The 25,233-nt window shown below is 40.8% G+C and overlaps 1 protein-coding gene and 1 non-coding gene across 3 annotated transcripts in view; both read right to left on the bottom strand.

The window, feature by feature from the left end:
• Positions 1 to 24,337, bottom strand: part of LOC136885073 (nitric oxide-associated protein 1) — a 38,220-nt gene extending 13,883 nt beyond the window's left edge. Inside the window, exons 1-5 of one of the 2 annotated variants that reach the window (XM_067157488.2) lie at positions 24,282 to 24,337; positions 12,760 to 13,009; positions 4,752 to 4,970; positions 3,002 to 3,153; positions 1,407 to 1,551 (exon numbers count right to left, since the gene is read on the bottom strand). In XM_067157488.2, coding sequence (XP_067013589.2) covers positions 1,407 to 1,551; positions 3,002 to 3,153; positions 4,752 to 4,970; positions 12,760 to 12,940 — 697 coding nt within the window. In that variant the 5' untranslated portion in view covers positions 12,941 to 13,009; positions 24,282 to 24,337. The other variant, XM_067157487.2, reaches the window with a different exon arrangement.
• TRNASTOP-UCA (transfer RNA opal suppressor (anticodon UCA)) lies at positions 20,208 to 20,294 on the bottom strand. Its single transcript has one exon. It is a non-coding gene; the product is annotated as a tRNA-Sec (tRNA).
• Positions 24,338 to 25,233: the final 896 nt, after the last annotated feature.

Raw genomic sequence — 25,233 nt, 5'->3', positions numbered from 1 at the left:
AATTATCAGTATGACCAACTCTCTAATGATCATATGCCTGATTCACATTGTTTCCAACCACCCTGTTTAATACATGGGTTGATTTTTTTAATAGTGGCAACTATACTGTAACAATGCCATGAAATGTGGCCAGGCAATGTAATGTATACCTGAGGTAGGTAGCTTAGGTACCCACCCTCCCTCAGCATAAATGAACTCGCCCTCCACACACCATGCACATGTGCAGCGACAACAACAAGAAAGCAAGATCAGAGGAGCTGGTGGAAAGTTGAATGCACTGGAGGTTGCAATGCAAGGCAGTGTTATGAAGGATTGCAAGAGACTTGCGGTGAAAGTGCATTACCTTGCCGTACAGTAGCATGGTGGCCTTCAAAGACGGGTGACAAAATGTGACAGATAAGCTGCGGCCTGGTCGTCCTGCAGTAAGTGATGATGATGATGATGTGCAGAATGTGAACATGTTAGTGCTGGCAGATAGGAACACCACAATTCATGAATTGGCCAACGATACAGGGCCTGGCGCCTTTGACTGTGCTGCAAATTCTGAAGAAGTGGCTGGGAATACGGAAAATTGTCTCCAAATGGGTTCCACATGATTTGACCAAACATCAAAAATGGCTATGATATGAAGAAGATCATAGGCAATTGGAGAGCTATGAACGTGAAGATGAGGTCTTCTCATGGCAGATAATCACTATTGATGAGTCCTGGGCCAGAGCATATGAACCGCAGCTGAAACGCCAATCCAATGAGTGGCGTCATCACGGGTCACCACGAAAAGTAATGGTTTGGTCGACCGGAACCAATGTGAAGGCCATGCTGATCATTGTCTACGACTGGGATGGTGTTATCATAAAGTATACACTTCCCAGAGGTACTGTGCATTTTTCAAACGAATGTGGTAGCAGATCTAAGAAGAAAACGAGGACATTTCCTGAATAACGCACCCTTCCTTCTGCATAACAATGCAAGGCTGCATGCAGCAGCGTTGTGACTGAGTTGTTAAATCGCTGGAATTGGGAACTGCTTTGCCACCCCCCTTATTCTCCAGATCTCAGCCCCTGTGACCACGATCTCATCCCTAAAATTAAAGCACCACTCCAAGGGGTCCGCTTCCGCACAGTGGATGTTTTCCAGGCCACCAACTGCCCCGTCCACATGATGATCTCAACAGCATCCAATGGCTTCCACATCACTGGGAACAAGTGCTTCACAATGGTGGTGATTACTCCAAAGGCCTGTAAAACACCTAACACACTAAAGGTGATGAAAGGCTGGGGAAGAAGAAACTTAGATATTCTGATAAAATGTGTAATGCATTAGGTGTAGGTTGGCCATTTAAAATGATGCGCTCTGAAAGACTAAATGGGGGTTGTAGAAATACAGCTGCTGAATTGATCACTCACCTATCAATGTTGCCCGGGTAGGATCTTTCTCCTTCTTCGTCTGGATGGCCCGAAGTTTTCGCTCCATGATGTTGTATTTACTTTGTTTCATCAGACGCTGCGTCCTCTGGTACAGTCGCCAACCTGCAGGTCTCAGGACTGGAAACTAGAACATAAGAATAATGATAAAGTAAGCTCGTGTCCTCGTCCTGAGGTGGTGTACTTGTTTTCACACACACTTTCAATGATACCAATAAACAGTAGTTGGTCCATTATTGGACATTATAAATTTTCAGCTATCTCATTCCTGGTTGCCAGCGTTTCACCCCAGTATGCTAAGTTGGGCTCATCAGTTGTGCTAGTTACCAACTGATGCTAGTTGCTAAGACGTAAAGCAACTAGCATCAGTTGGTAACTAGCACACCTACCAAGACGCATGGCTAGTGCATACCGTGGAGGTTACTATGTAGGCTACTTGGAGCCACTGGCAGTGCCATTGCACTATGAGAGACCTTGTCTCGTTTCCAAGAATTGAAGCCTGCCTGGCCATCAGATGATACTGATGTTGATTCCCATAGGGAACCTGAAATATTTCAGGTCTTGGTTGGTGTGCTATTTACCAACTGATGAGCCTAACTTAGCACAACGGGGCAAAACGCTGGCAACCAGGAATGAGTTAGCTGGAAAATTTATAATGTCCAATAACGGACCACTATATGGGTATTATAAATTTACTCATTCGGGACAGTTTCCAGTATTCGGGAGATAGTGGGTTTGAACCCCAGTGTCGGCAGCCCTGAAGATGATTTTCCGCGGTTTCCCATTTACAGACCAGGCAAATGCTGGGGCTGTACCTTAATTAAGGCCACGGCCACTTCCTTTCCAGTTCTAGCCCTTTCCTGTCCCATCGTCACCATAAGACCTATCTGTGTCGGTGTGACGTAAAGCCAATAGCCTATGGGAATCAACAACTATATCAACACTTCCAATGACGTACCAGGACTTAGTAAGAAATTAGGACATCAGGAAGGATATTGGAGTGGAAAAGCTTTTCAAAAGAATGATGTTTGGTTAGTCGAATTTATACCACACGGGACAACAATAAATCCAGTTGCGTACTGCACGACTATGAGGAACCTTCAGTGCGCCATACAGAATACGCAATGTGGTCAATTGTCATCTGGAATTTTGTTGCTGCACGACTTCATTCTGCTGCTCAAACTCTTACAGTTAATCAGATCCTTTGCACGGGAGCAAACAGACCACCCACCATACAGCCCGGACCTAGCACCGAGTGGTTACCACCTGTTCCACTAACTGAAGGGGTTTCTAGCTGGTCAGTGGTTTGACACCAATGAAGAAGTGAAAACAACAGTTGAATATTGGTTATCTTCACAGGCAGCTGAGTTCCATGAAGTGGGCACAAACACACTAGTAGAACGCCCTATGATAAATGTTTAAAGAAAGGAGGAAACTACATAGAAAAATAGCTTAAGGTGTAAGGAGTGAATTTTTAAAAGTTTTTGATGATATCTTGACGAATTTTGTTCTTATTGTAAAACAGACCCTAAACATCGAGTCTGAATGAGTCTACACAGTTCCATCAAGGACAGTACCTTAAGAAGGTTCAGTGTAGTTCCTGGCCACTGAGAAGTTGTAGCTCGTTGCAACAGGTCCACCGCCTTCACCTTGCACAAGTCTGACTGGAGAAGGGCGTTGAAGAGTGTTGACTTCCCAACATTCGTACAGCCCATCAAATAGATATCGTCTGAAAAATGTTAGTATTTTCACTTTGTTAGCAACAAAAGTTTTTTTTTTTCATAACCGTTACAAATTAACTATTCAACAAGAAGAGCAGAAGGATAATTGTAGACATTCTAATAAGCTTTTTTGCCATGTCTAGAAAACGAGGTGAAACTCTTTACGTTTCGCAGAGAACTTCACTTCGCGTCTTGAGAAGAAAATCTCATCTGTTCACGAACAAGACTTGTCTAATAATGAAGGTTTGAATTTAAGAATGCTTTACCATTGGTCTGTAGTAAGTGGTACTTGTGCACTAGCCTTCGTGTCGTGGGAGGTGACGTCATCATCTTAGCTACAAATGAGACGTAGTAAAACAGCGGCGTAGTATTCAGCATTATTCTGCCTTATATTTGTTCGATGGTGGGTTTGAGCCCCACTGTCAGCAGCCCTGAAGATGCTTTTCCGTGGTTTCCCGTTTTCAAACCAGGCAAATGCTGGGTCTGTACCTTAATTAAGGCCGCAGCTACTTATTTCCCACTCCTAGCCCTTTCCTATCTCATCGTTGTCATGTCGGTGTGATGTAAAGCAAATTGCAGGTAGAAGAAGAATGACTTTTATTTTGTATTTCGTTGCTTACGGCAACCTTTAAAGTGATCATTTCTTTTCCTGGTACATGGCGATTACAAAGCATTTTATGCAAATGCCGTGTTGAACACATTCCAATGTATACGTCCTTATATGAAAGAATATGTACAGTACATGTATTGAACAGAGTACTGTAGTTTTGAATGCCCCTCCAAGCTTGCACTATCTGATGTCCTGGGCTAGTGCTCGTAACAGCTGTTTCTCGTGCCTGCACAGCTGTCAGTCGGCTCAAGAATTTGAAATGCCTGATAATAATAATGGCGCGTGGCCTCCAGAGAGGCCTGGTGCAGGTCTTTAGATTTGACGCCCGTCGGCGACCTGGGCGTCGTGATGAGGATGAAATGATGATGAAGACAGCACATGCACCCAGCCCCCGTGCCAGGGGAATTAACCGATTGTGGTTAAAATTCCCGACCCTGTTGGGAATCGAACCCGGGACCCCTGTGATCAAAGGCCAGCACGCTAACCATTTAGCCATGGAGCTGGACAAAATGCTTGATGTAAACTATGGAAGATAACAACCTGTAACTAATTTGAATATAGAACTCTTCCTCCTCCTCCTCTGGTTTTTACCACACCTGTGCAATCGTAGGTGCAAACTGCGCTACACAGGATAATTATGGCTGAATACCCTTCCTGACACCAAAACCTATGTGGAGGGATGTAAGCGCTATTGCGTGTTTCCGTAATGGTTGGTAGTGTAGTATGTTGTCTGAATATGAAGAGGAAAGTGTTAGAACAAACACAAACACTCATTCCCTGAGCCAGAAGAATTGATGACAAGTGATTAAAATCCCTGACCTGGCCGAGAATAAAACTGGGAACCTCTGAACCGAAGGACAGTGCACTCACCATTCAACCAAGAAGTCTGACAATTTGAACCAAGAACTCGCTCTACCATTAATTATCACTGCAGCCAGATTGAAAATAAAAATACTTTTGATTGCCTATAATAACCTACCCCTACCTACACATTACCTTTATAATCCCAGATGTTGTGCAGTTTGGTGATGAGTTCCTCCACGCCGAACCCAGTTGCCGCGCTCACCAGAGCCACATGCCTTATATTGGCTGTTGCGAGGCTCGTCTGGTTGAGCGAAGTCTCGAGGCACGTGGTGACGTGCTCCAAGAAGGAAGGCCCATCAGCTGGAAGGAGGTCTACCTTGTTCCCTACTACCACCACAGGTCTCCTTGTGCCTGAAAGAGTTACACACACAAATTATTTTGTGAAAGGTTGTGATGGTGATTACAAGGGGATGGATTTTAACATATTTTTATGCTACTGTTTCATAAATGTGTTTAAAGTTGTCTGCAACCAAAGGAAGAGATTTGATACCGCACATGTATGCATACTTCAGCTTTTAGTGCATATAAAAGCATATTTTCTAGACCTTTTTAACAATCTGATACTTGAAACAAGATTAAGAATATGGAAGTACAAAAGAAAGAAGTACGGAACAAACAAACGTAAAAGAAACTGAATCAATTACAGTAGGTGAAGCATTATCTGATCCTGTAATCATTACGAGAGGAATTCCTCAAGGCAGTATTATGTTTTCTTATATACAGGTCTCTCTTATAAGCCCAGAACGTGCAAATGGTGTTTGTATTCTGCACTGCAGCAGCTTCCTCAGCCCAACTTACATTGCACGTGGCCGCCTTGCTTTAACCCCTTCAGTGACGGGTTTAGGCAGACCTCCTGTGCCAGAAAAGTGAGGTATTTTTTAGAGGAATTTATTTATTTTTAGGAAGGAATGAGTAACAATTAAGGGAACACGTTCATATATTATTCAAGGTTAATAACATCTTACTTTACACTCTATTCACACTTGTTTTACAGTAGGCCTGTGATATGGTTTCATAAAATATTGGTGTTTTGAGAATACTGTCCTGTGAGCAATACATTTTTATTTCAGGCTTTTGTATTTTTCCCATCAACAACACTAACACAATAAATTTGTAAATTTCGTAAGAGTTTTTTTTTCAAAACTGTACCCTTGCATGAGGAGATTTATTTACACGTTTTGCAATACACTTTTAGCATAGGGCCAATAATTTTTTTCTGGTCACTGTCAAATTTACAACTTCATCCATTATAACCAGTTCAAAACAGTCAATCACACTCACCTCTGGTAATAATCCAACCCTCACACCAGGATTTCCCATAAATAGAATTATATTATGTCGCACACTACCCCTAGGCTTACACTTCTTCCACACAAATGTACATTCAACATCTACCATCACCTTAGCTTCTGACGAAATATCTTCTTCACTTTCTCTAGAATTACTAAGAAGGTTATCATCTGAAGAATCAATAGAATCATTATCACTACTATCAGAAATACTAATGTCACTTAGAGATTCATCTTTGATGTAGTTCCTTATTTTGTCTTCAGACAAACTTCTCTTCCGTTTTGCGCTCGCCATTTCTGTTTACCTCGTCAGCTGGCCAGAGATTTTATATGTAAAGTAGAGAAGATAAGGAATATTTTAGGCGAGAGGCTTCAAGAATACAGCTGGATATCCTTCTGCCATCTGTTGAGAAGGCTGGAAAACATTTTCCAAAGAGATTACACTACCCGAGAAATTATTGGGCGATCGCAAAATGAACACTGCAGCTAAACGAGAATTTCTCGGACGGTGACGTTATGGGCAGGCATGTGCCACCCGAGAATTTCTCGGGCGTGCGACTGAAGAGGTTAAGCGTGTTATACAATCTGTATGAAATCTTGCCTTATAAATGATGCTGGGAGTGTCCCTCTTAATAACAAGGGGCTTTATAAACACCATTAGGACTTTCTGCACACCAATAGCGAGAGTTACGACTGTTCACAATAGCATTAAGATGAAGCCAGACCTCATCCGAAAAGAACACAAGCTGTGGGTCGAATAAACGATCATTCAATGATGCAAGATACCGCTCACATTATCTCGCCCTTGTGGCGGGTTCAGCAGGCTTTAAACAATGTGCCCGTGTAAACCTGTACGGTTTGATGTGTAATAGCTTTGTAGCTCTGTGTGGAGAAGAAACTGAAACCCCTACTTGATGTGCTAATTTTGTGAGTGATTTATTCGGTGACCATTCAAGATTCGTACCAATGTCATCTAGTTTTTCCTTTGTTAAAACTGTTCATGTGTGCGTGCATGTCTTTTTATTGAGCACTGAGCAAGTAGTTTCAAATTTATTTAATTACGTTAATCTGTGCTCATGAAGGTGGCGCTTCACCTCGTACTTAAAAAATAACTTTTACATACGAAAATATGGTGTTGCAATGACAACTGTCTCACCACTGATGCTAGGTTGAACACATGCACGCTCCCTCGTGCCTCCCCTACAGCGGCATAGGTCTCAGAGTAGAAACACCGCTGGACGGTCAGGGTTTATAAGAAAGACCTCGTATGTGAATGATATGAGGAAAGAACTGCAATCAGAGATAAGTTTGTTTGGATGATGTTATACTGTACAGAGTAAGAAATAAGTTACAAGACTGTGAGCAACTGCAAAAGACAATGTTGTGAGATGAACAGCAGGTAATGAAGATGATAAACAGGGTGAAAAGTCAGGTTGTGAGTTTCACAAACAGGAGAGATCCTCTCAGTTTTAATTAACTGCATTGATGGGATGAAATTTCCTTATGGGGATCTTTGTAAGTACCTAGGTGTTGATATAAGGGAAGATTTTTTTGGGGTAATAACATAAATGGGATTGTAAATAAAGGTTACAGATCTGTTCATATGCTTATGAGGGTATTTGGGAGTTGTAGTAAGGTTGTAAAGGAGAAGGCATGTACATCTCTCGTAATATCACAATTAAGAGTACGGTTCCCACACCAGGATTACTTGATTTGAGAACTTGGAAAAAGAAAAAAGAAAGAAAAGCAGCCAGATTTGTTCTGGATGATTTGCAACGAAAGAGTAGTGTCGTATGATATAAACTTCATTATGATCCACATTGACAAACATTCATATTAATAAGAAATTAAAATGAAGGTGCACCTATTCAATACCATTTAATATGATGTACTGAATGATGGCTTACCCACAAGGCTCAGTTCTTGCTCCATTACTGTTTTTTTTTAAAAAATTTTTTATTATTATTTTTTTTACAACTGGCTTTACGTCACACTGACACAGATAGGTGTCTTATGGCGACGATGTGATAGGAAAGGGCTAGGAGTGGGAAGGAAGAAGCCGTGGCCTTAATTGAGGTACAGTTTCAGCATTTGCCTGGTGTGAAAATAGGAAACCACGCAAAAACCATCTTCAGGACTACCGACAGTGGAGTTCGAACTCACTATTTCCCAAATGCTGGATACTGGCCGCACTTAAGCGACTGCAGTTATCGACATCTACACTGCTTCCAGGAAATTCATATATGCAGATGACATAGCTCTGACTGCCCAACCCTATGACTTCAAAACATCAGAAATTTTACTTACGGAGGATCTCCATACATTGAACAAATATTTCAATACATGGCGAGTTAAACCTAACCTGAATAAAACTGAAGCCAGCTGTTTCCATCTAGACAATAACAGAGCCAACTACAGACCTCAAGTGGAATTCAAAGGCCAATGATTAAAATATAATCCTTGACCAAAATATCTGGGCATCACAATGGACTGGACACTGACGTATATAGAACATCTTCATAATATCTCAGAAAAGATAAAAATAAGAAACAACATCTTGTATAAGTTCAGTGGAACAGTTGGGGGGGGAGCAAACACATTGGTTTTACGAACTTCAGCCCTCGCTTTAGTTTATCCAGTGGCTGAATACTGCTGTCCTGTGTGGCTTAACAGCACACATACTGCAAAAGATGATATCCAACTAAATGACACAAAGGGGACAATATCTCCCACCCCTCCCCCATGGCACTACAGCCCTTGAAGGGCCTTGGCCTACCAAGCGACCGCTGCTCAGCCCGAAGGCCTGCAGATTATGAGGTGTCGTGTGGTCATCATGACAAATCCTCACAGCTGTTATTCTTGGCTTTCGAGACCGGGGCCGCTATCTCACCGTCAGATAGCTCCTCAATTCTAATCACATAGGCTGAGTGGACTTCGAACCAGCCCTCAGGTCCAGGTAAAAATCCCTGACCTGGCCAGGAATCGAACCCTGGGCCTCCGGATAAGAGGCAGGCACGCTACCCCTACTCCCCTACACCACAGGGCCAGCAAGGACAATATCTGGCACTATCAAATTAACTCGCCTACAACGGCTACCTGTGTTATCCAACATCCACCCCCTCATATACGAAGGGAAACAGCCCTGGTAAGAGACTGGAAGAAGTGTCGCAGCAACCCTCAACTACCCTTATGTCAGGACTGCAAATTTCGGAAACCAGTGAGATTGAAATCAAGGAATCCATCATGGAAATTAGAAGAAAGGTCTTCTTCAAACCCTCATCACCTGGGTTTAATTAACGATCCATGTAAAGCTTTGCCTGGTTTCAATTTACCTAGAAAGGCATGGACATTTTAAAACTGAATTAGGACAAACCACAGAAGATGCAAATTCTGGCTTCACAAGTGGGGAAAAGTTGAAAACTCATACTGCGACTGTGACAATGACCTGCAGACCATTCAACACGTTGCTATGGACTGCCCAAGAAGAAGATTAGAAGGAACTATTCAAGATATACACAGTGCCACCAATGAAGCTGTGAACTGGTTGAATACACTGGACATTACATTTTAATTTACCTGATCTGTAAATACTACATATAGCTTATTGTAATATTTACATTTCCAATGTATCCTTATTTTGCCATACAAAATAATAATAATACCAACTTATACAGTGGGACTGGTTTCGATCCCATTATGAATCATCTTCAGCCATGGACTAAAATTGACAATATACAGAGCAAATACAATCAAATTGACACTTTAAAAGTATTTTGTACATATTACAAATCTCTCAGTGTACAATGTTATAATTAGTGAATCTAAAGTCCACTAGTCAAATTGTATAAGTGATTTGATATATTAAATGGTATTGAATAGGTGGACCTTCATTTTAATTTCTTACTAATGTGAAAAGAGTAGTGTTACAAAAATACTGCAAAGTTTGGGCTGGGAAGACCTTGAAGAAAAGAGATAAGCTGCCCAACTAAGCAGTATGTTCTGAGCTGTCAGTGGAGAGATGGTGTAGAATGACATTAGTAGAAAAACAAGTTCAAATGTCAGTTTCAAAGGTATGAAAGATAACAATATGAAGATAAAGTTGGAATTCAAGAGAACAAGTTGGGGCAAATATTTGTTTATAGGCCAAGGTGTTAGGGATTAACATAATTTACCAATGGAGATGTTTGATAAATTATCAATTCTTTGAAATTATTTAAGAAAATATTAGGAAAACAACTGATAGGCAATCTGCCACCTGGGTGACAGCCCTAAATGCAGATCAGTGGTTGGTTAGTTATTGCAATCCAACAACAATCAGGCTGCACTGCTCTTGGAAAACAATTGTCTGTCATTTTGTAGTAATCAACAAAGCACCTGGTGACATGTCCAGATGTATAATATTGGGATGATATGATTCATATATAAAAGTGCTAGAGATTAAAAGAACAGTTAACTGAAACAAGAGGCCACCTCATCATCTACTATGCAAGATTGTGACAGTTGTCATACGAGAATGCTGCAATATGATCGACGTGCAAGTTACAGAAAGCGTTGATAGATAAAGCCGTCTCAATATTCTTACATAAAACAGAAAAGCTAAAACTTGGACGAGTGAACATGCATCCAGGAGACAGTAGGTTCAAACCCCGCTATCGGCAGCCCTGAAGATGGTTTTCCGTGGTTTCCCATTTTGCACCAGGCAAATGCTGGGGCTGTACCTTAATTAAGGCCACAGCCACTTCCTGCCCCTTCCTAGACCTTTTCTATCCCATTGTCACCGTAAGACCTACCTGTGCCGGTGCCACCTAAAGCAAATTGTAAAAATAAAACAAAAAACAATCACCTGGAGGAAAGAAAAATCCAGGCAAGTGACTTGAAATTTACGAAAAGCAAGTAAGCCACGATAAGAGAGGACTGAATAATGAGAAACACTAGGTGTATGAGGAGTGGGGGAGAGGGGAGAATGATTGAGATCAAAGTGATATGGGCATATGAAAAGACCTGGAGGTAGACTGAGGAAAAAAATGAGGAGAATAAATTGAACAAGTTCTAAGGAAGAGTGTGCCAAACTTTCCATATGTCTCTGATGACGAATGGCAGAAAAATGGGAAAAATTTCAATCCAAGATCAAATTGTACAAAGGGGATGATGATGATAAAAGAAAAACTGTGTTGCACTGAAAATAAGTAGTCTATATTTATTTACTGGACCACAACAAAGCAAAGCAATGTGATCTCCGTACAGGCCATGAAGGCCCTTGGAGGAATGGAAGGTAAAGGCTTCCACTATCCGTAACCTCGGCACTTGATGGGGTAGAGGGTTAGCTGTATGCCCGGCTGCCTTTGCTCCCAGGAATTAACCTGGTACTCATTTTTGGTGTAGGCTGAGTGAACCTCAGGACCATGTGCACCTCCGGAAGTGCAAATCTTGTTTCTTAAATTTAACGACTTCCTGACGGGGAATCGAACCCACATCCTTCCGGGTAAAACAATCACGCCTTTACTGCCTCGGCCAGGCAGTACCTTACTGTACCACAATCGAGTGCAAATTAACAGAGCTTAACAAGATTTATATATCCTCGCTGCCCCTCGAAATACCATTATGTGACAATGTTGAGGGGAGGAATACTGATCCGTAGCACATGCACCACTTAGAACGAAAATGCGTCAGACCTGGACAATGACAAGTAGGGAGGAGAGTAGAATTCAAGCCAGCGAAATGAAACACCTAACAAGTATGATAGGAAAGACAAGCAAAGACAGAGTGAGAAATGAATATGTTAGAAAGGAATTCAGAATGGAAAACTCGCATGAGAAAATTGACAGGGATAAACTAAGATGCTGAGTGACTCAGGCGGTTGAGGCGCTGGCCTTCTGACTCCAACTTGGCAAGTTCGATCCTGGCTCTGTCCGGTGGTATTTGAAGATGCTCAAATACGTCAGCCTCGTGTCGGTAGATTCACAGGCAGGTAAAAGAACTTATGCGAGACTAAATTCCGGCACCTCGGCGTCTCCGAAAAACGTAGAAAAGTAGTTAGTGGGACGTAAAGATAATAACATTATCATTATTAAACTAAGATGATTTGGACATGTAAAGAGGATGGAGGAGGAAAAAACACCAAAACAAATGATTGAGATGAAGCTGAAGAGAAAGAGAGTGAGAGGTCCCCCTGTGGGTGGGGGTGGTAGAATAACACCCACGGTATCCCCTGCCTGTCGTAAGAGGCGACTAAAAGGGACTCCAAGGGCTCTGAACTTAGGAGCGTGGGTTGGCGACCACGGGGCCCTCAGCTGAGTCCTGGCATTGCTTCCACTTACTTGTGCCAGGCTCCTCACTTTCATCTATCCTATCCGACCTCCCTTGGTCAACTCTTGTTCTTTTCCGACCCCGAAGCTATTAGGTTTGCGAGGGCTAGGGAGTCTTTCATTTTCACGCCCTTCGTGGCCCTTGTCTTCCTTTGGCCGATATCTTTATTTTTCGAAGTGTCGGACCCCTTCCATATTTTCCCTCTGATTAGTGTTATATAGAGGATGGTTGCCTAGTTGTACTTCCTCTAAAACAATAATCACCACCACCACCACCAGAGTGAGAGGTAGACCTGGAACAAGGTAGATCAATTCGATAAAGAGGAGTGCAAGAAGAAGAAACCTGGATTGGGACAAAATGAAGGAAGTAGAATTGTGGAAGGAGAGAGGAATGTGGAGAAGTTTCATAAATGCCCTCACCTGGCAGGAGCTGGATAAGGGGAAAGAGGAGAATGATGAATGTAATGGTTTCACAGCTGAGATAAAGATCATTACAACCGCTTCTGACATGAGTACATAAATAAACAGGCAGAGAGGGGATTTTACCAATGATGTCGATGATCCCTGGCCAGATGCTACAAGGGAAGTCGGTCAAGTCGACCATCAGAATGACCAACGCCCGTTTGTCCTTGATGTGTCCCAAGAGACGAGGATATTCTTCGGGAGACACGTTCACGTTCAGAGCCACGTTGTAATGACTCAGGAAGTGACAGCGCTGACACTTCATGGAACGCAGCTCAGCATCCGACCGGTACAGGAAAAGTTCTCGAGGAAGGAATCCAGGTATGGATGTATTCTGTAAGAGCAGAATACAAATGTCAGCCATTATCAATCTCCAGCTTTTTCAGACATGAGAACAGTGAGTACTGTAGCTTCCAGTGTCCAATAGGGACAGGAAAATCTTGTATCAAAAAACTTGGATAGGTTTTTTTATACAGTAAACCCATGATTATTCATGAGCAGGTTATCCGTGCAACCAATTGATATTTATGAAATATTACAAAACCAAAAAATGTATACACAGTAAAATTGTTCAATGCAGAATTGCAAGGGACAGAAATATTTTTTCTATATTAGGCAAATTTGCAAAACAAAGAAATTAAAAACTTGTCTGTATCTGTCTGTGAAAGTCAATTCGCACTCCTATGTACATAATACATTGATATTTAAAATGAATTTAATATTGAGTACTATAGTAATTACAATAATTATTAATAATGCTATACTGTAATAATCCCATTTTTATTATCACTCTTCCATATGATCCAATTTCAAAACACTAATAATTTACAGACTTTTGAAGGAAACAGCGCTAAGCTATTTTTCCACTTTTTTTTCTTATCATGTCTTTCTGAATGCAGTCCTGGACTGTGTACAATAAACCAAGAAGTTTGGAAGAGTTAGAATCAATTGCAAACAGCATTATGCCATGCAATGAAAGGCCTGTTCATGTGCACAGATCTTAGTTTGAACGTTTACAACTACTTCTTCCTCCTCTTCCATAATTTTTGGCATTCCTCTATGCTAGAAGTGTTTTAGCAGATTTGCAAGTTGATCATCACCCTGAATAAATTCCTCTGCAAAGCAGAGGGAGTTTCTTTCTTGACACAGATAGAATATTTCCATTACAGTTTCACTTCCTTCATTCCATGATCTGCATCATCAAATTCTACTTTTATGAGAGAGTCATAGTTTCTGCCTTTACTTGTTTCATAGCCAACAGTTCACTGCATCTAGAATTAATACAGATATTGCTTGCACAATTGAAGACTGCATTAAACAGTATCTATACTGTGGCTTAAATGGTAAAAATAACAACCATATCCATTGACCGTAAAACACCTGTTACAAAGGTGGGAACCATGACGTATCCACAAAGACGCACATGAGATGCTGTCAGTTGGTACAATTATTATAATTTTTTTTTGCTAGTGGCTTTACGTCGCATCGACACAGATAGGTTTTATGGCGATGATGGGATAGGAAAGGCCTAGGATTTGGAAGGAAGCGGTCGTGGCCTTAATTAAGGTACAGCCCCAGCATTTGCCTGGTGTGAAAATGGGAAACCACAGGAAACCATATTCAGGGCTGCCGACAGTGGGATTCGAACCCACTATCTCCCGGATGCACAATTATTTTATTTACGTTTATCTACAAATTAACACACACACATGACCTTAATCACTGTATCACAATCCAAACACTTCACTTTGAGAATATCAACAAATCCGCCATTATTAAAAAACGACTGCCAACACTTCAATATGGAGGTTAAAACTTTGAAACACAGTTGAAAACAGATGACTACTGACTGTCTACCTCGGCATGTCAGCTAACACGTGGTCACAAGTATATTCTTGCTACACCATAACTCGTCAACCAACAACTTCCAAACAACAACTAACTTTTACCATCAAGATCGTTCCCTTATATATGTGCCTGGCCAGGCTTCTAGAAAGTTACATTACAAAATATATCTTTGTGAAAATTCTAGAGTGCGTAATACACAGTTTACAATGGATGGAATACTCTCAATCGTTCTCATCACCTATTACCATTCTGGAAGTTACAGTGTGTTTCATAATTATGGATTATAATGTATATATACAGGTAAGAATAAATTATAATATTAATTTACACGTATTTACATTAACTGAACTGATATTAATGTTTATATACAGTGCCTGTTTCATGACATAACCTCAAAAACAACGCAATCATATTGCATGTACACATCATGTAATAATAATAATAATAATAATAATAATAATAATAATAAAATAATGAAAATTATTATTTGAGCTCGATATCTGCATTAGTTACCCATGGGTGAGAGAATACTGTTTTCAAGTTATACCTGTTATCGCACTTGTGTCAACAAGGCCAGTTTCACATTTAAAAGTACAATGTTTGGGTGGTAGATGGAAGTGTCAAGGAAAGGAATGTTTAGACTCTCCTTTTTTAATTTCAGCACCGACCCTTTAACCACTTCTCCATTAAAACAGCAATCATCCAACCATAACTGATTTGCCACACTTCGAGAATGTATTGATTTTCAAGATTTTAAGCAGCTCGGTATCACTGCTTTTCCGATCACAATAGGCTCCTCCCACCATATTCCTACACAGTAGAAATGGAAATCTTTCCTTAAGACATTTTATCCCTGACATACTTTTCACCCTTAACTGTGAGCAACTTTGTTGGTAATGCCCCCCCCCCCCCAAAAAAAAACCCCAGTTACGTCCACATTGAAAATGTCTTCAAGTTCATATTCAGAAATCAAAGGAAGCACGTTTCATTTCCACCCATCCATATCCTTGGATTCCCCACAAACTTCATTCCACATATTGCTGTGTCTCTGCTTGAATCTCACAGTTATGGATTAACTATGTCAAAACTGAAAAGAAACGGCATCCATACATCTACATTATAGACCATTCATTATGTCTTGCAGCATTCAGTCTGCAAGATTCTGTAAATTAACTAAATGCCTTCACAATCTTCTGTTTGAAATTAACTCTGCAGCCTCATTTAGTTCTATACCTCTTATCTTTAAATCATTAGAAACTGACTAACCATCGTCATGGTCTCCCTCTACTTCTCTTACCCTCCATGACCAAATCCACTATTCTAATAATCATCATCATCATCAGTCGTATTACTCATTACTGAGTGTCGTGACCCCATTGTTTTGTCTCTACAGAGTTACATGCTTCACAAAGAGTCACCATCCAACTCGATCTTCAACTTTTCTTAGGACATTCTGAAGAAGAAGGCCAATTATCTTCCTAGCCTCATCTAGCTAATTGCTTGCTGTTCTTCCATGTGGTTTTCTGCCTTCTATTTTGCCCTCTATGATAGACTTCCCAGGTTGTCTCCATTCCTCCTTAAGATATGTCCAAGGAACTGAAGTATTCATTTACCGACATGTGTAGAGAGACGTTTCACTATCTTCAGCTCTTTAATGATGGACTCACTTGTTCCCCCTTTCAGTCCAAGATACACATAGCATTCTAAGCCAACACCACATCTCAAAGGCATCAATGTGGTCTTTGTTCTTAGCCTTGATCGTCCATGTCTCACAACCATAAAAGAACACTGAAAATACTAGTACTTCAACCAATCGAATCTTCGTGATTTGGGATATTGCCCTGTTCTGCCAGATCTTAGCTAGTTTACTCATGGCTGCACGTCCCAGGACAATACGCCTCTTCATCTCTTTCTCGCAATTTCCCGTGTCAGTTATACATGACCCAACGTATACAAGGTCATTAACCAACTCCAGTCCATTTAATCAACCTGTAAGCTTCACTTGATTTCCATGATCAATGATCATGAGTTTGGTCTTCTTCAAATTGATTTCTAATCCATAAATAAGACTTGCATCCTTTACTCTTGCAAGTAAACCTGTAAGTTCATCTTCACTACTGGCAATGAGTGTGGTGTTGTCAGCAAAACGCAAGTGTTTATTTTTCATCCAGCAATTGATGTACCACCACACCAACCATCAAGCGCTCTCCTCATGTTGTGCTCGGCATCGATATTGTATAGCTGGGGAGACAATACAGACAATACCTTTGGATACACTGAAAAAGTCTGAGGTATCACCATCCACCCTTAAGGTCACCAAGTTACAGTCATAAAGGCCTTTCAGCAGTGATATGAGATGTACTGAAACACCAAATTCATCTAATACTTTCCATAGTTTGTCCCATTCAACACAGTCAAAAGCCTTTTTGTAATCTAAAAAGCAGATAAAAACAGGAACACAGAACTCACGACATTTTTCAATTATTTGCTTCACGTTCAGAATTTGCTCTCATGTACCTTTATCTTCCACAAAAACCAGCTTGTTCCAGGGATATCTGAGGTAGTAAGAAAGGCTTCAAGCGTTGATTCAGTATGTGTAGTAGGATTTTGCTTGCATGGGATAAAAGTGCTATGGTTCGGTGGTTAGAGCAATCCTTAACGGACCCTTTCTTGTGCAGGGGAATTGCGACAAAACTTATCCAGTCTTTACTTTTTTTTTTTGCTATTTGCTTTACGTCGCACTGACACAGATAGGTCTTATGGCGATGATGGGATAGGAAAGGCCTAGGAATGGGAAGGAAGCGGCCGTGGCCTTAATTAAGGTACAGCCCCAGCATTTTCCTAGTTTGAAGATGGAAAACCACAGGAAACCATCTTCAAGGCTGCCGACAGTGGGGTTTGAACCCACTATCTCCCAGATGCAAGCTCACAGCTGCGTGTCCCTAACCGCACGGCCAACTCGCCCGGTGTATCCAGTCTTTTGGCCACTCCCATGTTCTCCAAACCTTGTTGCATAGTGAGTGCAATACGTGGATGCCTTCCTCTCCCATCTCTTTAAGCATGTCTCCTGAAACACCGTCGATACCAGGGGATTTGTTATTCTTCAAATGTTTAATTGCATTCTCTCTATTTCACTGTACAAAATATCAGGTTCCAATTGAGGTTGTTTCATTATTTCCTGATTTAATATGTTATTTTCCTCTTTTTTTTTTTTTTTTTTTTTTTTTTTTTTGCAGTAGTGTCTCCACCTTTCTACAGCTTCCTTTTTATCTCTGATGAGATTGCCATTTTCATCATTTATTACCCTTGTGCATGGTTTAAACTCTCAGATAATGTTGTGCAGTTTTTTGGAGAGGTCATATATCTGGTTCTGATGTTCTATTTTCTCGTATACACTGTTGAGAAAGTGTGTCCTGTCAGATCTGCAATTACGTTGTATTTCACGCCAGTGTCTTGTATGTATCGTTGTCTTCCATGGTATGTATATCATGTTTCTTCAAATATTCTAATAATAATAATAATAATTGGTTTTTTGTCCCACTAACTACTTTTATGGTTTTTGGAGATGCTGGAATTTAGTCCTGCAGGAGTTCTTTTACATGACAGTAAATCTACCGACATGAGGCTGACGTATTTGAGCACCTTCAAATACCATCGGACTGAGCCAGCATCGAACCTGTCAAGTTGGGGTCACAAAAACAACGCCTCAACCATCTGAGCCACTCAGCCCAGCAGTCCACTATTCTCCTAGGTAACCTATCATTCATTCGCCTTATGATCCCGTTACCGAAGTCAATTTATGCGTACAGCTTCATCAATCGAGTTAATTCCTAACTTAGCCTTTATCTCCTCATTCCGAGTAACCTCGTGCCATTGTTCCCACTTGTTTGTACCAGTGATTATTCTCGCTGCTTTCATGTGTGTTACTTCTAATTTATCAGTAAGCTTTCACTCATCTACAGCAAAATTGGTCTGTAAACAGACAGGTTTAAAGATAGCTTCATCCAGAAGCTGACTTCTTTCTTATAGTCAAAACTGGAAAAAAATGGCATCCACTATAACAAAAAGATAAATAAATTGATTGTAAACTGTTGGGCCACCCTATATAGATGCCTTGAACTGATCTTTGCCGAGAGATTTGCGAGGCTTCACTTTGGAGCATGTTTATTGATCCTGCACTGACAGGCTCCTTCCTTATCAATCCCAGTTCTTCTACAGGGTGACCCAACAATCCGTTAACATTTGACAAGGCAATACTTCACGGAATATTGGAGGTAGACAGGTAATAATCGACAAATGATTGGCATGACATGGGGTTTTATTGACACCAAAATAAAGTATACAAAATGACCAACAGATAGCGCTTCATACGATAATTAGCATAACAATCGAGGTTCAGCAAAGACGATGTTCTTTGTAAAATATGCTGTCGCTTATCAACAATACCTGTAGTCCTACAGCACTGTACAGCATATCCCTAGTTATTGTGAGAAATTGCCATCGGATGTTGTCTTTTAGCACCCCTAATGAGGATGGACAATCACGGTAGACTTGCAACTTCAGGTAACTCCACAACCAATAATCACATGGATTGAGGTCGGGGGACCGGGCAGGACAAGCATGACATCCCTTGATTGCAGGCACATCTGACGCCCTCTCTCATGACAGCTCCTTTTGTACTGCACACGAGTCATACGCGGCATCACTGACGTGTTGCTGACCAGCGACATCTGTTGGCCTGTTGACCCTCACCAGGTTTATCTGATATGAGAACTGGAAAAACTTCAAAGAAAAGCAGCTCGATTCGTGATTTCTGACAAAGTAGTAGCGTTACAAAAATGTTGTAAAGTTTGGGTTGGGGAGAAAGGAGGTGAGCTGCTTGACTAAGTGGTACAATCCATGCTGTCAGTGGAGAAATGGCTTGGAATGACATTAGTAGACAAATAAGTGTGAATAGTGTACTTAAGAGTACGAAAGATCACAATATGAAGATAAAGTTGGAATTCAAGAGGACAACTTGGAGTAAATATTCGTTTATAGGAAAACGTGTTAGGGATTGGAATAGTTTACCAAGGGAGATGTTCAATAAATTTCCAATTTCTTTGAAATCATTCAATAAAAGGCTAGGAAAAAAACGGATAGGAAATTTACCACCTGGGTGACTGCCCTGATTGCAGATCAGTTGTGACTGATTTATTTTTAAAGAGAGATGATGTCGTAATTTTGTCCCGTAGGAGTTTTTTAATATCTCGAAAGCCAATGTCATGGAGTTGTCACATTTACAAATGCCATCGACCTTAGTCGGGATCGAACTTGCTATCCTGACAATCGACTACAAAACAACAGGTCTGTGTACTATGATATATTGACATATGAAGCACCTTGCTCACGGACAGGAAGTCGTCATAAAAAGAATTCATATCAGAGTAGGACACATTTTAGACCTACATACCACGTCTTTTTCCTGAATGATTGTGATCACAACTGTTAAGTGCCTTGAATTTGGTCGGTAAGCAATATTGTTATTCAACATCGATACAATATAGTACTTACCATGTAAAGATCGTAGAAAGACAACAATGTTAAAATGAAACCAAACATGTTAATATCACATCTTCTGCTTGTACCATATTTAAAAGGAAATCACAAGACTGCATACAGTAAGATTTCCTAATCGAATTCTTCACCCAACAGGTGGAATTGAACCACTCTGGTGCTAACCAGCTACAGGTTTGAAGCCTGCGCCCCGGACCACCAAAGTTCAGTTGGGCACTGTCAGCTTGACTCACGTTCTTTAAATAGTAATCAATCCTACATTACATCGCATGTGTGGCCATATGTATGTGACGTGTTGCTGTCCAGCTCCATCATTCTGAGTACTTTATTTTGGTGTAAAAAAAAACCCTATGTCATGACAATCATGTGTGTCAATTATTACCTTCCAATATTCCGTGAAGTATTGTCTCGAGTTTATTAACTTAGCCATTGTGGTTTGATTTTATAATGGTCCGTATTGATCACAATTTCTATTCTAGTAAATACATATTTGATATTTGAATTCAGCCTTCAATACTCACTCAAGTATTGACTCTGAGTATTGACAAGGCTGAATTCAAATATCAAATGTGTAAGTATTGCCTCGTCAAATGTTAACCAACTTTTGGGTCGCCCTGTACATCCATCTCTTCTCAGCCCCCAACGAGCTCATTTCTGTTTCCCAGCTTGGTAATTGTGTGAGAAAGTAACAGAAGTGACTAGAAAGAAGAGAACAAAAACGTGTGCAGCACACTCTACAGATCCTGGCGGACCTGGCCAAATCATGACAAGGCAACAATCAAGTCCGCCATCACAGAACCGACCCATGCAGCTTTTCTTACCTTCTTTAGCCCTAACAGATTTCTTGCTATTACGCTCACTGAAGAAGGTGTTATGAGTACATTGACAAGTTAACTAATTACTGATTTTGTCTCGTCTTGTTTCTTGATTAGCCAGACATCTAACAATGGTAATAATTAATGCTTACGATCGATATTACCTAACAGCTCTGTGTGGTATAGAGTGGACCTTTTTGGTGTAGTTTTTAAGTGGTTTCTTTTGTTGTATTACTTGCGCTTCATCTGAATTTTCTACTATCTGATATATATATTTTTCAAGTTGCTTTACATCACACCGACACAGATAGATCTTATGGCGATGATGGGACAGGAAAGGGCTAGGAATGGGAAGGAAGCAGCCGTGGCTTTAATTAAGGTATAGCTCCAGCATTTGCCTGATGTGAAAATGGAACACCACAAAAAATCATCATCTGGGCTGCCAACAGTGGGGTTCAAACCCACTATCTCCTGAATACTTGCTGCACTTAAGCTACTGCAGCTATTGAGATCAGTTCTTTTTTAAATTTACTAATGTCTTTACTTCCTGGTACGAAGATATGTGCTGATGGGTGGCAAATGTACAGCCAGCTCTGAGAGTAGAGATATATTAAATTATTCTGTTGTAGATCGTTCTAGTTGACATCCATGGGCGACCTACATGTCTGGATGAAAGATAATGCGGTACGGAGAGGGTGAAACCTGGGGTTAGCACATAGCAGAGGTTTTTGAGATTTTGATTCAATACTATAAAATAACACTTTCACCAATGGAACAATTACACATGTGCACAACTATGGTTTTATGACATCACACTTCTACGCAGTGCTGCACAGGTCTTCGCTACGTGCTGTAGCATTGAAAAATTGCTTAATGTGTCAAATGACCCCTCACCACCTTATCGCCACCACTGGGTTAGCACATAGCCTACCCCTGTCTAATAACACCAAGGGGTCTGCCTTTAAGGCTTAACATCCTCATCCGACAGTGTCATATGCCCTCTCTCCATATAAACACTGATGGAGGAGTTTGGAATTAAATCCAGGTTTTTGGCATGCAATAGAATGATAAGAAATCATATACCATCACCTTTCCAACATTCTGATCGTGAAAATTCTTCTACCATAGTATTCAAACCAGGTATTCATGGTGTCATACCATAAAGCCTTGACTCCTAAATCATGACCACCATTCTATTAAATATAAGGGAGGGTTTATCATTGACACTGTCTGACTTGTTGGCTAAATTGTCAGCGTACTGGCCTTCGGTTCAGAGGTTCCCGGATTCGATTCCTGGCCAGGCCGGGAATTTTAACCTTCATTGGTTAATTCCAATTGCCTGGGGGCTGGCTGTTTGTGCTGTCCCCAACATCCCTGCAACGCATACACCACACATAAGACTATCCTCCACCACAATAACACGCAGTTACCTACACACGGCAGATGCTGCCCACTTTCATCAGAGGGTCTACCTTACAAGGGCTGCACTCAGCTAAAAATAGCCACATGAAATTATTATTATTATTATTATTATTATTATTATTATCAATGACACTGAATTTCAATTCAATCAACCAATCACCACTAATCTGCATTTAGGGCAGTCACCCAGGTGACAGATTCCATATCTGTTGTTTTTCTAGTCTTTTCTTAAATAACTGCAAAGAATTTGTACATTTATTGAACATCTCCCTTGGTAAACTATTCCAATCCCTATCACGCCTTCCTATAAACGAATATTTGCTCCAATTTGTCCTCTTGAATTCCAACTTTATCTTCATATTGTGATCTTTCCTACTCTTAAGTACACCACTCAAACTTATTTGTCTACTAATGTCATTCCAAGCCATTTCTCCACTGACAGCATGGAATGTACCACTCAGCCAAGCAGCTCGTCTTCTTTCTCCCAAGTCTCTCCAGCCCAAACTTTACAACATTTTTGTAACACTACTACTTTGTCAGAAATCACCCACAACAAATCGAGCTGCTTTTCTTTAAAGTTTTTCCAGTTCTCACATCAGATAAACCTGGTGAAGGTCCCATACTCAAGTTGGGGTCTTACCAGAGACTATTATGCCCTTAACTTCAAAGTAACACAAATCTCTAGATTCAAAATGCCAGGGGGAAGTCACACCAATTTTAATTTATTATGTAGGTAATGAGCTGGGATATGGGGTATGCATTGGGATACAATCCAAGGACCATCTTCTGAATGTTAATGATTGCATGCATTGTTGTTGTAGCTAGCAATGGAGAAGGCGGTAGCAAAGAGCTAAGTAGTGAGGCTCACACAGGAAGTAACACCACACACTGCCAGCCCTAAGAGTGATGTCAATGTCGTTAGAATGCCAATTTCCTCCATATGATACTGTCTCAAGACTGTTCCTGCTATTGCAGAACAGCAGCATGGCCAAATGTTCAAAGAGGACGGTTGTATTATTGCAAGTAAAATTAGGGCCTATATTGGATCATTTATCCACTATACACAAGTTTTATGCAAGTGAGGATTTGTTACCTGACAATGTAGAAGAGCTCCACACCCACCACATGGAACATTACTTATGGGTACTGTTGTATCAGCTGTACCATAATTCAACTGCCAAGGCCTTGATTCACTCTCATCATAAAATTCGTAATCTCTCATCCAGTTCCGTATCCTTTTGTTTTCTTCTACTTCCTCCTCCTCTTCAGGTGAAAGTTTCAACACAGCATTTGTTTTACTAATAACTCTATGCCCAAGATCCCCAAATGGTAGCTGAACAGGGGGATCATCTTTCTTCTCATGATCAATTGATATCACAGGCAAGTCACTTGCGTTATTCAAATACTTCACAGCTAACGAAATATCTTTAACATTACCATCCTGATTTTGAATTTTCTTTAACTGTTTCCTCAACTTCTTCTCAAAAGTAACTTTTCTCGATGTCCAACTTGAATTGATAGTCGAGCCATCTAACACAGAGTTAAATAAGATTTTATTTCTAACTACCTCAAGTGCTGAATCACTTTCAGTACAAGGGTCAGGATCTACTTTGCTATGTTCAGAACTAAAGGATCGGAAAGAAGTCACGTTACTTCTACGTCTTCTCGACGGCATATAACCAACCACATTTCTTTTTAAGATTGTATTTTTTGTATTATGACAGAAATGTACTGCAATGGCATTCGGCAATGTTCCCTCATATGCGAAAGCACAAAAAGGTACACATTTTCTAAGTTGACGATGCATAGTACATGAGTTTCAAGCATGCAATTCACAATTTTATTCTATAACATAACACACAACGAGGAGCCATAACTGTTATGCAGGTCCACCAACTCTTGTCTTGTCTTGGTTATTTAAAGGTCTGCCAACTCGCCAATTGAAAATAATGAACTGACACATACCGTTGCCTACGAGGTACACAAGGCCGGGAAATACAGCACACTAGACTCGTCCACGAGATACTTCCGGCAAGTGCCGCTAGAGTTCACTTTACTAATCTGTCTCGCCCGCTCATTGCAACATGTTCGAATATGAAAAACTATAAAAATTCATTAAAACTAGTAATTTCAGAAGGCAGCAAACAGATATGAGATCATAGATAGACCAAGAGCAATTGTTTGACTTATTTTCTACAACGTATTTCTTACGATATGCTTAAACCAACGAGCTAGAATAACATAGAAAGGCGGAAGCGCTGCCTGGGTGAACCTAATAGAACGAACGTCCGCCATGTTTCCTGTTGTCACACAAGCAAGGGGGCATGGCCTTTAAATGACGAAAAGTGTAGAAAATGCGCATTTTAGAATCGCTGGGGGAGAATTAAAGTCCGTTGCCGAAAGCTTGAAGCATGAAAGCAAATACCGCCATATTGCGGCACGAGGCCAACATCACAATCAGTTGATTGTAGGGTAGTTCGAAATCATCGCACAGTGACATACTGTACGAATAGGCCTCGAAATCGGAACAAGAGCGTTACCCTGCTTGGCTGTAGTGGTTAAGCGTAAATTAGAATAAAAACGATGGACATAAATATTTATGACAGGAAACCTTATCATAGGGACCTATAATAGGTTACAACCTCATTCTGTTAATATTTTTAAAATTATTGCATCCTCATGAGTACTGTGTTCCTTTCTTAATCTGTTTACCCTCACGGGTTGGTTTTTCCCACGGACTCAGCGACGGATCCCACCTCTACCACCTCAAGGACAGTGTTCTGGAGCGTGAGACATTGGGTCGGGGGATACAACTGTGAGGGAGGGCTGCACCTGCTATGCTGAACAGGGGCCTTGTGGGGGGGAGAAGGAAGCGGCCGTGGCCTTAAGTTAGGTACCATCCCGGCATTTGCCTGGA

The sequence above is a fragment of the Anabrus simplex genome, chromosome 13, assembly GCF_040414725.1.
Source record: "Anabrus simplex isolate iqAnaSimp1 chromosome 13, ASM4041472v1, whole genome shotgun sequence".
In the NCBI taxonomy this organism is placed as follows: domain Eukaryota; kingdom Metazoa; phylum Arthropoda; class Insecta; order Orthoptera; family Tettigoniidae; genus Anabrus; species Anabrus simplex.
The sequence above is the reverse complement of the archived record's forward strand: the minus strand, read 5'-3'. Positions and strand labels throughout refer to the sequence as shown.